General features: G+C 39.1%; 1 protein-coding gene across 1 annotated transcript in view; it reads left to right on the top strand.

Moving 5' to 3' along the window:
- The window catches only part of LOC124722193 (protein phosphatase 1 regulatory subunit 37), a 242,714-nt gene that overhangs the window by 192,135 nt on the left and 34,045 nt on the right, over positions 1-16,534 (top strand). Inside the window, exons 6-7 of the mRNA XM_047247391.1 lie at positions 2,645-2,774; positions 2,857-2,998. Of these exons, the coding sequence (XP_047103347.1) occupies positions 2,645-2,774; positions 2,857-2,998 (272 nt within the window). The remainder of the gene's footprint in view (positions 1-2,644; positions 2,775-2,856; positions 2,999-16,534) is intronic.

Below are 16,534 nucleotides of genomic sequence, written 5' to 3'. Positions count from 1 at the left end.
CCTGCTTGAACATCAGATCTGTCTCAAATCAAGCACATATGGGACATCATCGGACGACAAATCCAACAACATGCACAACCAGCACTAACCGTCCATGTATTGACCAACCAAGTGCAACGGCCATGGAACTCCATCCTACAAACTGACATTCAGCACTTCTACAACACAATGTGTGCATTTTTGCATGCTTGCATTCAACATTCTGGCAGTTACACTGATTATTAATAAACCAGCATTTCACATTTGCAGTGGCTTATCTTGCACTTATGTTAACCTGTGATCTTGCAATGTTAATCACTTAAGTATGTTACCTAAATAAATGTATTCTGATGTTTAGAACTACATGACACATCATGTAATGGCTGAACAACTAATATCTAATCCTTTAACTGGCTTCAAGATACAGTGTTTTGTGACATGTAACTTTCAAGGCTATTAAAATCTTTTTCATTAACTGTTCAATAGTTGTGACTGCATCCAGTAACTTTTTTTTCCAGTAAATTCTTAGAGCACACTTTGATGTCCACTTGTTTTAGTGTATGCTCAAGAGTGTAATTCTGACAGTTTAATTCTTTCAGACCTGAATTTTTTCTGGAGAAGAGAATATTTCTCTATTTATGTGGTAATGGTCTTAGGCGAATTTTTAATGATTTTTGGATGCAATATTTATACAAAAATATGTACCTGTTTTCAAAACATACTTTGTACACTTGGCTCATTTTATGGATTAAGATAACTAATTATGAAATATTTTCTATTGTAATAAATAGTAAAATGATCATTCAATAATTACCATCAAAAATAACAATATTCAACTATACAGTGGAATATAGCGAACCAACCACATCTTTGTATTCTGGTGGTCACAAGCTGCTGCACACTGACTTACTGATATTTTCATAGTGGTGCCCAATGGTTGGCAGCACTTGTGCATGATGAAAAGGACGAACATCAACATCTGTGTACCTCAGGTTTTCATTGGGGGAAAATACTTCTGTTGCGTAACAACTTTAGCTCACAAACATATTAAATTAACTTGATATGTATTGTCAGTCTAACAGAATGGCATTCTGTTTGTGGTATAATAAAATGGGGAATATAATATATTGTACAATAGATACAGTTGTGTTGTAGTTAGTCTGTTCCACATATTGCCAACCATGCTTTAAAATATGATTGTACAACTGAACCTTAATGATATGAGCACTTTGGACAGTATGGCTGCTTGCTGGTGGTGGTAGTTTTTGTTGTTATTATTATTGTTATTGTTGTTGTTGTTGTTGTTGTCATCGTCGTCATTGTTGTTGTCACCATCATTGTCATTCGTCATCTGACACAGTGATTTACTCCATGTTCACCTCTTGCAGTAAGTGTTAGTAGCCCATGTCATCAGTACATTGTGACCCATGGCAGATGATCCTAACAACAATGGTTTCCTCCGATTGTTGAGACTCACATTACGCCCTTAACATGGGTACTCATTTAAAGCCCATACCTGCACGATGGATCCTGCAGTTGACCGTCACAAAGATCTCTCTCTCTCTCTCTCTCTCTCTCTCTCTCTCTCTCTCTCTCTCTCATCCCCCTCCCCCCTATCCCCTTCCCCCCTCCCACCCTAGTTCTCCTCTCTCCAACACCACAGCTATCTCTCATATAAATGCTTGTGTGTGCTTAATCTCATAACTTTAGTTTTTGTGTGGAAAACAAAAAGTTTTCTTTGTTTTCATGTGTTGCAAATGTAGTCAGAATGATTTTATTAAAAAATGTCAGATTGTTGTATAAAAAGATAAAAATTTCATAAAGATAAGGGAGGGTACAGCTCTAGTATCCATGATGTACTGTTTGAGCTTCCTTAAGACATAAAAAATTGTGCCATACCTATTGACAGATTCAAAACAATTATGATGTACTATTTGCCATATTTCACTGTTTCCATGATGAATAACAGCCACCAGACAAGTACAGAAGTGCTCAGTTTGTTTTCTAAGAGTTCATTATGTGTGTTCCAACTTTTATAACCTTTTATGAATGTCTGTGAATGTGTAAAAAAAGTTCTTTTTCCATCCTTTGGACATAAGTAATAACTGTCCTCAACTTGGAGATTGGTTTGAACACCACAGAGCTTTACTAAATGTAGCTCTATTGGAGATTGGTTTGAACACCACAGAGCTTTACTAAATGTAGCTCTATTGGAGATTATATACCCTTGCCTTCTTTACCCAGCCAGTTAAAGGGGAGCCCACAGTTTAATTTGGACTCCCAACCATGATGCAACTTGGCATTTTCCACATTAACAAATCATTGCCAGAGGTAAAAGAAGCAAGAAGTTACGGGAAAAAATCGAAGGCCAACTGGGAAAAAAACTTCATGCCACTGGATTTGTAGTCAGGCACTTGCACAGTTTAGACACATCTCAAATTTTATGCCCTCCACAGGCTGGAAACACATCATAATATGTCAGTAGCAGTAATTTTTTACCCAGAATACTGGTAACTTCTCTATAGTCAATAACTTAGTTGTATAGCTGGAAATTTGTCTTTTATAACTCTTTCCAAAGAAATCAAAAGGTCATCTGAAATAATCTGCTTTATTTTTGTATATACAAAATTGCTCATGTTATTATTGAAATTTGTGACTGTTTCAGCTTCTGCTCTGAAATTAAACAGTGCTCTGAAGGAATTGTATTTGGCTGACAACAATCTTGGCCCAACAGATGCTATACAGATTGGTGCCCTGCTTCGTGCAAATGAAACTCTTCAACTACTTGACATTAGGTGAGATATGATTAATGAACATACAGACTGTGTTTTTTGCTGTGACATTTGTTTATTCATTGTAATGAACACATTGCTACAGTAACAACAACATTCAAGATGCCGGCCTTTGCCATATAGCTGATGGACTAGCTGAACAGCCATCTGGGGCGGGACTCTGCATTCTTGTGATATGGAACAACCATTTAACAACTAATGCTTCAAAGCACCTTGCAAGGCTGCTGGTATGTATCACAGTGCTATAACAAAATGCATTTTATTTTGTGTCATTCTGATTCTTGGATTGTAAGATGTGTAAAAGAATGAGTAAACGGAGTTTTTTGGAGGCAGTTGCAGTTATAAGGTACAGTACCCAACAAAATTCCGCTCCCGGGATTGGAATGACTCTTTACCCTCTCCCTTAAAACCCACATCCTTTCGTCTTTCCCTCTCCTTCCCTCTTTCCTGATGAGGCAACAGTTTGTTGCGAAAGCTTGAATTTTGTGTGTATGTTTGTGTGTCTGTCGACCTGCCAGCACTTTCATATATATATATATATATAAATTTTCAGGACACTGCTTGACTTTATAATAAACAAACTGCAATTAACTATGTACAGGCAAGAGTGCATTAGTCTATCTGAACCTGTGGACAAAGTGCAAGAGAGAGCTTGGGAAACAATTACTGTCTCTTTCCAGGACATAAATGATGAACTGCGTGGTTTTACTGATAGATTTAACAGACATTAAGGTATGATAAATAGGCTTCCCCAAATCCAAAAAAATCTGAGAAGAAAATCAGGGTTTTGTTCAACAGATGAGCTAATACAGCTTATGAGCCTCAGGTGCTACATATTGGAAGTGCAAGCAAAACTCAACCTCAGAAAATCATTATGCTTACAACCAGAGGTGAGACACATACAGACAGCTGATCTATAATAAATACAAAATAATTCACACTCATACTGTAATTGCGAGTAGACACAGGCCATCTGTACTCTGAATGAATCTGCCTTGTCTTCATTGACATCCACTATTGAACTGCAGATAAAAAATAGGACTTATTGATTATTTCAAGAGGATGGATGATGTTACACAGAAAAAATTGTGTTGCCGATAATAATATCAAAAAATCCATCACACTTGGTGTATGTAGTATTTACTTTACACGATGGTTGATGAGGAAGCATATTATTAACGCACCACTAACCACAATAACAGAAATCTTCACTCATCCTTCATTTTGACAATGGCCTGGAACACAGAATTACCAAACCACTACAGAAGAAAGACACTGCTGTAACACTCTATTACTACTGCACTATTTGTATTCTACTGCTGTTATCCAAGACCTTACAAAATCAGCTTACCAACTACTTAACTACAAATAGGAATCAGGCTTCCACAAATATTGAAACACAATGTTTGCTGCAGTAAAAATAACTTATGATCCAAACAATGACATATCATCAGTTCTGTCCCATTGTAAATACAATTTGCATGGTGATGACCTCCAGTTATATGTAAGTACAAAACTAATGAACTTTAGAACATTTATTGAGAATGTCATTGTTGACATGTATGCATCATCAAAATGAGTACAGAAAGTGGGGTTAAAGTTCTATCCATCCAAAACCGAAGTTATCCTTGTTGGTTACTCTTTGCTCGTTAGCCCTAAATTTCAGGAATCCTAAATGCCACAAACATTGCTCTTAACACAGAGCAACATCTTGTAAGAAGACACCAGTATCTTCCCACCCCCTACAAAAATATAAAATGTTCTTCCATTTGGGCCTGTAAAAGAAACTTGTACAAATGTTTGTGATTCGAATTCTTGTTTACTGCAGTGTTATGCTTCAATGTTTTTCTCGGGAAAGCTGATGAGACTTGGAGCTGGTGATGAAACGTCTGCACACAATACACCTGTGATGTTCATCATTTTGATCTTTTGTCACCTTATTATGCACAACTATCCTGGATACCTATGAAGAAGTGCAGTTTTCCATACTGTCTGTCTACTTTACTGTTTGCTCAGTGTATACAGTCCCTCTTATTTCTCCATGACCTTAACGCTGTTATTGGAACAGCACACCCACCAGATCACAATCCTCTCATCTCCCTCCTTCACACAGCAGGCTTCCATAACTCTTCCTGGTAGCAGGAACCTTGCTTTGGAAGTATCCCCCTCACATTATCAGAGAACTGAATCACATCTCCAGCTTCTGAAGGCAGTTAATTATCTACTTTCTAAAACAACAATATATGCTCTTGTTTCTGAAATCTGCATTTTTGCGTTTACAACTAGGTTCCCTGATTTCCAATTGGGCATTCCTCATTTCCAAAGTCCAGAGCTGGAGCTTATCCCCCATATTTCTGTCTATCTCTTCCTCCTCCCCCTAACTCTCCCCATCTCCTCCTCCCCCACCCTATTTCTGTCCATCTCTTCCTTCCCCCCGCTATTTCTGTGTCCATTCACCTCCCCCCACAACCTCTCTCTGTCCATTTCCTCCCCCCCCCCCCCCCCTCTCTCTTTGACGCGCCAACAAAACTGTGATTGGGATCTGAAGTAGCTTAAAGTGAATGGGTGAACTGGTTGGGATCATTTGTATATCGGGTATGAGAGACCTTTCCTACTGTTGGGTCTGTGAGGATAGTGGCTTCAGTGACAGTATTTTGCACAGTTTTAATTTGCAAACAGGTTGGATTACAAAGTGCAGGAGGATTCAGATTCTGTAGTAGTAGTAGTAGTAGTAGTAGTAGTATAATCATAAGCCATAAATACAACTTTCCTGTTTTCTGTTAAAACAGATTGCGAGAAAGAAAACAAAACAGTACATAGTTGTGTGTACAAATTTTGTTTAAAATTATGTATAAAAGGAGAAATAATATATATGGGAGAAACAGTTAGTCTGATGTTTAAATGTGCTGCTATCGTAATTAAAACTGACTGCAAGAAAGAAAATGAAACCACACTTCATCAGCAGAGCATTGCACAGCATTTACTTTCTCACAGTCGGTTGTAACAGGAAATCTGTGCAGTGTTGTTTTAAAAAAATGTAGAGAGATTTTTGGTAACAATGGTGAACAATGATTTGCCTTTGTATAGTAGTATACATGAAAGGGAAGCAGTGGTTGGGAAGGGAGTAAGACAGGGTTGTAGCCTCTCCCCGATGTTGTTCAATCTGTATATTGAGCAAGCAGTAAAGGAAACAAAAGAAAAATTCGGAGTAGGTATTAAAATTCATGGAGAAGAGATAAAAACTTTGAGGTTCGCCGATGACATTGTAATTCTGTCCGAGACAGCAAAGGACTTGGAAGAGCAGTTGAATGGAATGGACAGTGTCTTGAAAGGAGGATATAAGATGAACATCAACAAAAGCAAAACAAGGATAATGGAATGTAGCCTAATTAAGTCGGGTGATGCTGAGGGAATTAGATTAGGAAATGAGGCACTTAAAGTAGTAAAGGAGTTTTGCTATTTGGGGAGCAAAATAACTGATAATGGTCGAAGTAGAGAGGATATAAAATGTAGGCTGGCAATGGCAAGGAAAGCGTTTCTGAAGAAGAGAAATTTGTTAACATCCAGTATTGATTTAAGTGTCAGGAAGTCATTTCTGAAAGTATTCGTATGGAGTGTAGCCATGTATGGAAGTGAAACATGGACGATAAATAGTTTGGACAAGAAGAGAATAGAAGCTTTCGAAATGTGGTGCTACAGAAGAATGCTGAAGATTAGATGGGTAGATCACATAACTAATGAGGAAGTATTGAATAGGATTGGGGAGAAGAGAAGTTTGTGGCACAACTTGACCAGAAGAAGGGATCGGTTGGTAGGACATGTTCTGAGGCATCAAGGGATCACCAATTTAGTATTGGAGGGCAGCGTGGAGGGTAAAAATCGTAGAGGGAGACCAAGAGATGAATACACTAAGCAGATTCAGAAGGATGTAGGTTGCAGTAGGTACTGGGAGATGAAAAAGCTTGCACAGGATAGAGTAGCATGGAGAGCTGCATCAAACCAGTCTCAGGACTGAAGACCACAACAACAACAACAACAACATACATTTTATATACGATATGTATTAAAAAATGCGTATTATATGTCTGTCCAAACTTTTATCCAAGTATTGTGTAAAAATCTGAAGTAAATCAGTCAAGAGTCTTTCAAAATTTTTGACAGCAGTTTTAAACTATGTCTTTATATAGTAGTATAATAGAAGGAAACATTCCACGTGGGAAAAATTATATATAAAATCAAAGATGAGGTGACTTACCGAACGAAAGCGCTGGCAGGTCGATAGACACACAAACAAACACAAACATACACACAAAATTCAAGCTTTCGCAACAAACTGTTGCTTCATCAGGAAAGAGGGAAGGAGAGGGGAAGACGAAAGGAAGTGGGCTTTAAGGGAGAGGGTAAGGAGTCATTCCAATCCCGGGAGCGGAAAGACTTACCTTAGGGGGAAAAAAGGACAGGTATACACTCGCACACACGCACATATCCATCCGCACATACAGACACAAGCAGACATGTCTGGGTGGGTGAATAGGACAGGTCTTGAACTAGGGATGTGGTCTGTCTGCCAAATGGTTGAAATTAGGTATGCCATTAAGATGGGCCAGGATATTTTGTAGAATGAGTGCATGTTGAAATACATTATTATTTATTTTATTTATTATCAGATAAGTGAAAGTTATGGAGAGAACATGATGAGTGGAGGGATGGTGCGAAAGTGGGTCAGCATGTTTACCAAAGGAAGGGAAAACATCCACAATGAAGAGCACAGTGGATGCTCATCATTGATCACTGAAGAATTGGTGCACTGGATTGACACACAAGTTCATTTCGATAGGCGTGTAACAATTTCTGATTATTTCAATACATTTTCAAAACATTTCATGATCTTTATTACACAAACTGTGTCTGAACATTTGCACTGCAAAAAATTGTGGGTACGAAGGGTACTGAAAACACCAACTGACATTCAAAAACCGAAATACATGGGAGCAGCCTTGGACTTTTTGTAGCATTAAGCAACCGAAGGAAATGATTTTTTGAAATGGATTGCCACAGGCAATGAGATGGATTTGTTACGAGACACCTGAAATAAAACTGGAATGGGAGCATACTGGTTCCTTGAAAACCAATTTCTTCAAAAAAATTATGTGCACCATGTTTTTGGACTGTCGAGAAATTTTGTCTGTTGACTGGATGGAACAAGACATAATAATCAGTGACATAGCTTACTGTGAGACATTGAAGAAGTTATGGTGTGCAATACAGAACAGAAGGTGTGAAGTATTGAGTTGTGGTATTGTGTTTGAGCATGAAAGTGCGATAACACATATCACACACAGAACAATGATGCTGCTCAATTCATTTCACTGAGAACAGTTCTGTCACCCTCCTTACAGTCTCAACCTAGCTCCATCTGACTTCCGTTTCTTTTCTCATTCTAAGAAATTTCTTGCTGGCTGACACTTCGCAAATGATTCTTCCGGCGGACAAGGGTTCCACGACCGTGGTACTTGATCGTCGGGAGTATGTGGCTGAGGGACTGCGTCAGCTTTCAGACAACACTACATACAAAGTTTGCCGAGGTAATCCCATTCCTGATGTCCAGGCGGAGCTTCAAGGAATCCTCAGAACCTTAGGCCCCCTACAAGACCTTTCACCTGACTCCATCAACCTCCTGACCCCACCAACACCCCGCACCCCTACCTTCTTCCTAAAATTCACAAACCCAATCATCCCGGCCGTCCCATTGTAGCTGGTTACCAAGCCCCCACAGAACGTATCTCTGCCTACATAGATCAACACCTTCAACCCATTACATGCAGTCTCCCATCCTTCATCAAAGACACCAACCACTTTCTCGAACGCCTGGAATCCTTACCCAGTCTGTTACCCCCGGAAACCATCCTTGTAACCATTGATGCCACTTCCTTATACACAAATACTCCGCACGTCCAGGGCCTCACTGGGATGGAGCACTTCCTTTCATGCCGATCACCTGCCACCCTACCTAAAACCTCTTTCCTCATTACCTTAGCCAGCTTCATCCTGACCCACAACTTCTTCACTTTCGAAGGCCAGACATACCAACAATTTAAGGGAACAGCCATGGGTACCAGGATGGCCCCCTCGTACGCCAACCTATTCATGGGTCGTTTAGAGGAAGCCTTCTTGGTTACCCAGGCCTGCCAACCCAAAGTTTGGTACAGATTTATTGATGACATTTTCATGATCTGGACTCACAGTGAAGAAGAACTCCAGAATTTCCTCTCCAACCTCAACTCCTTTGGTTCCATCAGATTCACCTGGTCCTACTCCAAATCCCATGCCACTTTCCTTAACGTTGACCTCCACCTGTCCAATGGCCCCAGCTTCACACGTCCATCCACATCAAACCCACCAACAAGCAACAGTACCTCCATTATGACAGCTGCCACTCATTCCACATCAAACGGTCCCTTCCCTACAGCCTAGGTCTTCGCGGCAAACGAATCTGCTCCAGTCCGGAATCCCTGAACCATTACACCAATAACCTGAAAACAGCTTTTGCATCCCGCAACTACCCTCCCGACCTGGTACAGAAGCAAATAACCAGAGCCACTTCCTCATCTCCTCAAACCCAGAACCTCCCACAGAAGAACCCCAAAAGTGCCCCACTTGTGACAGGATACTTTCCAGGACTGGATCAGACTCTGAATGTGGCTCTCCAGCAGGGATACGACTTCCTCAAATCCTGCCCTGAAATGAGATCCATCCTACATGAAATCCTCCCCACTCCACCAAGAGTGTCTTTCCGCCGTCCACCTAACCTTCGTAACCTGTTAGTTCATCCCTATGAAATCCCCAAACCACCTTCCCTACCCTCTGGCTCCTACCCTTGCAACTGCCCCCCCGGTGTAAAACCTCTCCTATGCACCCTCCCACCACCACCTACTCCAGTCCTGTAACCCGGAAGGTGTACACGATCTAAGGCAGAGCCACGTGTGAAAGCACCCACGTGATTTACCAACTGACCTGCCTACACTGTGAAGCTTTCTATGTGGGAATGACCAGCAACAAACTGTCCATTTGCATGAATGGACACAGGCAGACAGTGTTTGTTGGTAATGAGGATCACCCTGTGGCTAAACATGCCTTGGTGCACGGCCAGCACATCTTGGCACAGTGTTACACTGTCCGGGTTATCTGGATACTTCCCACTAACACCAACCTGTCAGAACTCCGGAGATGGGAACTTGCCCTTCAGTATATCCTCTCTTCTCGTTATCCGCCAGGCCTCAATCTCCGCTAATTTATAATTTCAATTTGCTGCCGCTCATACCTCACCTGTCTTTCAACAACATCTTTAACTCTGTACTTCCGCCTCGACTGACATCTCTGCCCAAACTCTTTGTCTTTACAAATGTCTGCTTGTGTCTGTGTATGTGCGGATGGATATGTGTGTTTGTGCGAGTGTATACCTGTCCTTTTTTCCCCCTAAGGTAAGTCTTTCCGCTCCCGGGATTGGAATGACTCCTTACCCTCTCCCTTAAAACCCACATCCTTTCGTCTTTCCCTCTCCTTCCCTCTTTCCTGACAAAGCAACCGTTTGTTGCGAAAGCTTGAATTTTGTGTGTATGTTTGTGTTTGTTTGTGTGTCTATCGACCTGCCAGCGCTTTCGTTCGGTAAGTCACCTCATCTTTGATTCTTTATATAGTAGTACAGATTAACATTATTATTATTATTATTGTTATTGTTATTATTATTATTATTATTATTAGTTCCTAGTCTAAATCTGCATCTACTTACATACTCCGCAAGCCATCATATGATGTATGGAGGAAGGTACTTTGCACCAATACTAGTCATTCCCTTTCCTGTTCCACTTTATAAATGGAGCAAAGGAAAAGCAACTCTCTGTGTGACTCCATACAAACCTTAATTTGTCTTGTCTTGTTCTCACTGCCCTTATGCGAAATGTACATTGGTAGTTGTAGAATCGCTCTGCAGTCAATCACAACTGCCTATTCTCTAAATTATCTCAAAAGTGTTTCACAAAAAGTATGTCTTCCCTCCATGGACTCTCATTTCAGATCATGGAACATTTCTGTAATACCCGTGTTTTGATTGCAGTAACAAATCTAGCAGCATGTGTCTGAATTGCTTCAATGGCTTCCTGTAGTCTGACATGGTGCGGTTTTGAAACACTTGAGCAGTGTTCCAAAGTGGGTTGCGTTAGTGTTCTGTATGTGGTTGACTTCATAAATGACTGACACTTTTCTAAAATTCTCCCAAAATAATGAAGTTGACCATTTCCCTTCCTTAATAGCAACCTCACATGCTTGATCCATTTTGTATCACTTTCAACATTAATGGATAGGCCATTTATCGAGGATCAATTAATCTTCATTTATTCCTTCTTCTGTTGCATCTCTGTTGAGCTCATTTACTATATGTGTATCATCACCAAAGAGACCCTTTCTGCTTTATCTATGGAATATGAAAATCATGTATATATAGCAAGAACAAGAGTGCTCCCAGAATTGAATCCTGTGGTAGTAGTTATTTGTAGTAGTAGTAATTTGTCCCACTCACAAGAAGATTCACCACAAGAATTGTACGAGTTATCTAACATGACCCAACACTGTCCATAGCACTGGAGTTCATGCCTAGATGCTCATGACTTAAATTAGATCAGATGAACTTTTTGTTCCATGTATCCACAGTGAGGAGATCCTCAAGAATGTAAAACATGTCATAAAACAAGAACAGATAATAATACATATTTACAAGAAAAGAGAGATACCAATATCCTTCCTCAGTTCCTAAGTTAAATGGTACTCATGAATGTGCAATAAATCAAAAAATCTTAAATATGTTTTCAGTTAAGTGGTAACTAGTCACAGAACATGTAATGGTATAATACACAGAGGTGCATGTGATGATTCTTAAGCTATCGCAGACACACATCATTGAACAAAAAAAAATTCAGTTTGCAACACGTATTTAGATTGATCAAGTTATTGCACCAAAGATGTAAAGATGTCAGATTTTATGAACAGTCATGACATTTGATGTCAATAATAATGTTTACATCAACTGATTCTTCTATGAACTTCATCAGTAGAGTAGAAGGATTTGGTGCCCAAAAAATCTTTTAGGCTCCTCTGAAACTGAACTTTATTCGTAACCAAACTTTTTATGGCTGCTGGCAAGTTATTGAAAATGCCTATTCCTGAATAAATGATAAGTCTGTGGAATAAAATAAGTGATTTCAAATCTTTATGAATATTATTCTTATTTTTAGTATTGATTCCATTAATTGAGCTATTGGTTTGATAAAAAGGAATATTTTATGGCAGATTTCATTAAGGAATAAATATATTGGGAAATAGTATCCTTAGTTCCCTGAACAGATCTCTGAAGGATTTTCTTGAGTTCACGCCACACAGACACTAGGAACGTAGAAGAAATTACCCTCAAAACTATCCTCCAGTACCATAGACATCTGTTGTAGAATCTTAGAAAATATTCTGAGCTTAAATATAATGAGGTATCTCAACTAGAATGGTATCCTCTGTACTCTCCAGGAACATCGACTGTGCAAGACCTACCTTGAGCTTTTCTCATATGACATTCTGAAAATGATGGGTTGGTGCAGTCAGATGAATGCAGTAGTTGTTTGTTTCTGGAAAGCATTTGATTCAGTGCTACAGCAACATTTATTAAAGGAACTCCAATCATATAGGGTATTGTACAAAATTTGTGACTAGATTGAGGTTTTCAGTAGCAGTGATGCAGAATATTATCTCTGATGGAGAGTCCTTGATATGTGTAGAAGCAACTTCAAGTGTACCCCAGGGAATTGTGTTGGAATCCTTCTACTTAGTGTTGCATATTAATGATGTGGCAGACAGTGTCAATAATAACCTCAGACTTTTTTCAGTTGATGCAACTGTCAGTAAAGTACTATCGCAAAAAAAAGAGCCACAAATATTCAGTCATATCCTCATAAGATTTCATACTGATGCAAAGAGTGGCAACTTGCTGTAAATGTTCAGAAACATAAAATTGTGCGCTTCACAAAATGCTAAATGTTATGTACTTTGACTGCAGCATCATTGAGTTACAATTGGAATCGGCTGACTCACAAAAATACCACGGTGTAGCAGTTAGTGGAGATATGAAATTGAATGATCACATAGATTCATTCATAGGTAAAGCATGTGGTGGTCTTTGATTCTTTGGTAGAATACTGGGGAAATGCAATAACTCTACTAAGGAGATTTCTTACAAAATGCCCATGTGACTCACCTTAGACTATTATTCAAGCCTGTGCCAAATAGGACTAATGGAGGATACTGAATGTATGCAAAGAAGAGCTGCAAGAATGATCATAGTTTTCTTTATTCCATGGAAGAGCATCATAAAGATGTTGAAAAACCTAAAATCACATATTTTTTTAAGATAGATGGCAACCATCCTACGGAAACCTACTTACAAAGTTTGAAGTACAAGTATTAAGCAAGGAATCTAGGAATATAAAAGAACCCCTTATGTTTTGCTCTCTAAGGGACCGTGAAGACAAGATTAATTACCATGCACACAGTGGCATTTAAGCTATCATTCTTCTCCTACTCCACACGTGAATAGAAAGTGAATTGCAATTGGTCATTCATCCATAATTCAATGCCAAAATTGTGCATAACAGTGGTTCAAGGAGCATGTTAATGAATTCCAGTCAGTGCACTAGCACTCAAATCTACCATCTATCACCAAAGGAGGTGATGCAGTGATTGAGACATTGTATTCGTGTTTGGGAGGAGCAGGATTCAAATATCTGTCTTGATATCCTGATTTAGATTTTCCGTAGTTTTATTAAATACATTTCAGTTCAACACCAGGATGATGTTTTCTGCAAAGCCTATGCTGTCTCATTCCTGAATCCTTACTTGAATTAGCCTCAAACTCATATGAAGTTATCGCTGACAGTGTGCTAAACTTTGTTTGTTCCTTTGCTAGACACCAGTCCAGTTTTGACACTTCTGGAATGTTAATACAGTCAGCTCGCTAACCACTTCATTGTAAACTACAGGAGTTGCATGATATGTGGAAACATCTGTTACTTGTCACTTCCCAGTGAGTTCCCACCATCTTGCGTCTTTTTCTTTTTTTTAATATTTCATTTCATACCCCAAACTTCATGAATGTTGACCTGCATAGAATTTTCGTAACTTGATGAGTCAGTGTTTCAAACTTTTGAAATGAGAATTTCATTTTACATTTTACTCGTATTTTAAAGACTAAAATACATATCTAATGTCAATTCACCACAATGCGAAGGGTTTGGGATGATCCCAGAGACAAGAATACATGGCACTAAATCTCATTTATTTCGAGTTTGAACTCTCTTCTTTTTGAAGAAATTGGGGGAAAAAATGAAAGAGTACTGAATAGTCCAGAATTTAATTGCATGGTTTTTTTCTTTTTAGTCTCAGAATAAAGATACTCTTGTGTTGTAAGATGAATGTGATCTTCTCAATTAAACAACTTTTCCGGTAGTGTATGTGCTTTGCAATTGTATTCTCTCTGACGCATGCATGTGCTCCGCCCCTCCCCCCCCCGCCCCCCCTCAAAAAAAAAAAAAAAAAAAAAAAAAAAAAAAAAAAAAAACCAACCCTCTCACACACACACACACACACACACACACACACACACACACCACATATGTTCACTCACTCACTCTTCCTAGTACGCACTAGAGAATTGACCCGTAGCCTGAAATTTAGGGAATGTGAAGCACACACATTTGCTCAGTTTACTCACATGCAGTAGTGAATTAACCCATAACTTGAATTGTAGGAAATTTGGAGGATAAATAAATTAAAACTGTGTTTTAGTCAGGCTATTATGTGTATCTTGTCAAGTTGTATAATAAATAAAGTGGTGTGAGAGATGATAAGAATGTATCGTGTACATTTTTTAGATAACAATTAAATCTACAACTTTTAAATTTGTGGTATAATACATAGATAAAATGGTAGAAATAAATTGCCATTATACAAGGTACAGAGAATATAAGTAATACTGAAAACCACAAAATTAATAGCTAGTGTAGGGGATTCAAATTTTTGTACTCCTTTTATTGGGCAGTGAACAGTATCTTTTCTTCTTCTTCTTCTTCTTCTTCTTCTTCTTTTTCTTCTTCTTATTTGTATTAATTAAAGCAGTGACTGAAGGAACCTCAAGTGCTCCAAACCTGTACCAAGCTAGGAGATATCCCTGTCACTATTACCTCACACAAAAGCCTTAATAAGTCTCAGAGCATTATCTTTCACAGAGGTCTAATGTGTTAATCTAATGAAGAACTCAGAGAAAATATGGAACATTGCAGCATCCATTTTGTATGATGTGTATAGAGAGTGCCCAAGGAAAACCATTTGACAAAGGTGCAGTCATATTAGCATTTGAAGGACACATCTTACCAGTAAAAGTAAAGCTAATTGTATATAGATGTGATGTTAAACAATACTTCCCACCACTCATGAGGTTCTTCTAGTGTTTCTGTATTGATCACATATCATCCTGCTGTACTTTAGAACCTATCTCTGCAAATTGTCATAGAACTCCTCACAGTGGTCACCCTTGTGAATCATCTCCTCTCTGCACAAACTGCTTGATCCACCATCATTTCTGGTCATAACTTTGCCCAATTTTTAGAAAGTAAAAGAAAACTGAGGAAACTAAGACCTCAATCACAAGTCATACATTGAAGCATGAAAAAAATATGAACGGCTTCATTGAGTAGATATGATGACAAATTTTGCAAAAGTTACAACTAGCGCCTCCTCTGAAGAAAGTTGTAAACCTTCTGAAGGAAAAGTTATCACCTACTTTCAACCCTACCCATGCATTGTCAATGCATACCCCTCAACTGATGCAGCCAGAGGCTCTCCATCCTCCTTTGGCATCACCAGAGAGAAGGTCATCTCCCTGGGACATCCTCATCCTGTATTTTATCTGACCCACCTATACATAACAATCACTGGGAGAAAGGTTAAAGAAGACCATAGAATGGTCTGATCATCATCCTACGCCCCATCTGCATCCACATACATTCCCCACAAGCCACTGTATGGTGCATGGCAGAGAGTACCTGTACCACAGCTAGTCGTGGGAAAAACAACTACATATGAGCCCTAATTTCTGGTATCTTATCTTTGTGGCCCCTATGCAAAATATATGTTGGCAGCTGTAGGATCATTCTGCAGTCAGCTTCAATTGCTGGTTCTCTAAACTTTCTCAGTAGTGTTCTTTGAATTGAATGTCTTCTTCCCTCCAGGGATTCCCACTTGAGCTTCCAAAGCATATCCGTAACACTTGCATGCTGATCGAACCTACAAATCTAGCAGTTCACCTCTGAATTGCTTGGATGTCTTCTTTCAATCCAACCTGTTTTGGATCCCAAAGAAATGAGCAGTACTCAAAAACAGGTCACACTAGCAGCCTATATGTGGTCTCCTTTACAGGTGAACCACTCTTTCCAAAAATGCTCCCAAGAAACTCAAGTTGACCATTCACCTTCCCTACCACAGTTCTCACATGATTGTTCCATTTCATATCGCTTCGCAACATTATGCCCAGGTATTTAAATGACGTGACTGTGTCAGGTGTGATACTGGTAATACTGTATCATAACATTACAGGTTTTTTTCCTACTCATCCACATTGCCTTACATTTTTCTCCATCCATCCATGTAGGTCTCTGTATGATGGTCGAACA

This window comes from Schistocerca piceifrons, chromosome X (assembly GCF_021461385.2).
Source record: "Schistocerca piceifrons isolate TAMUIC-IGC-003096 chromosome X, iqSchPice1.1, whole genome shotgun sequence".
NCBI lineage: Eukaryota > Metazoa > Arthropoda > Insecta > Orthoptera > Acrididae > Schistocerca > Schistocerca piceifrons.
This window is presented reverse-complemented; position numbering and strand designations above follow the sequence as displayed.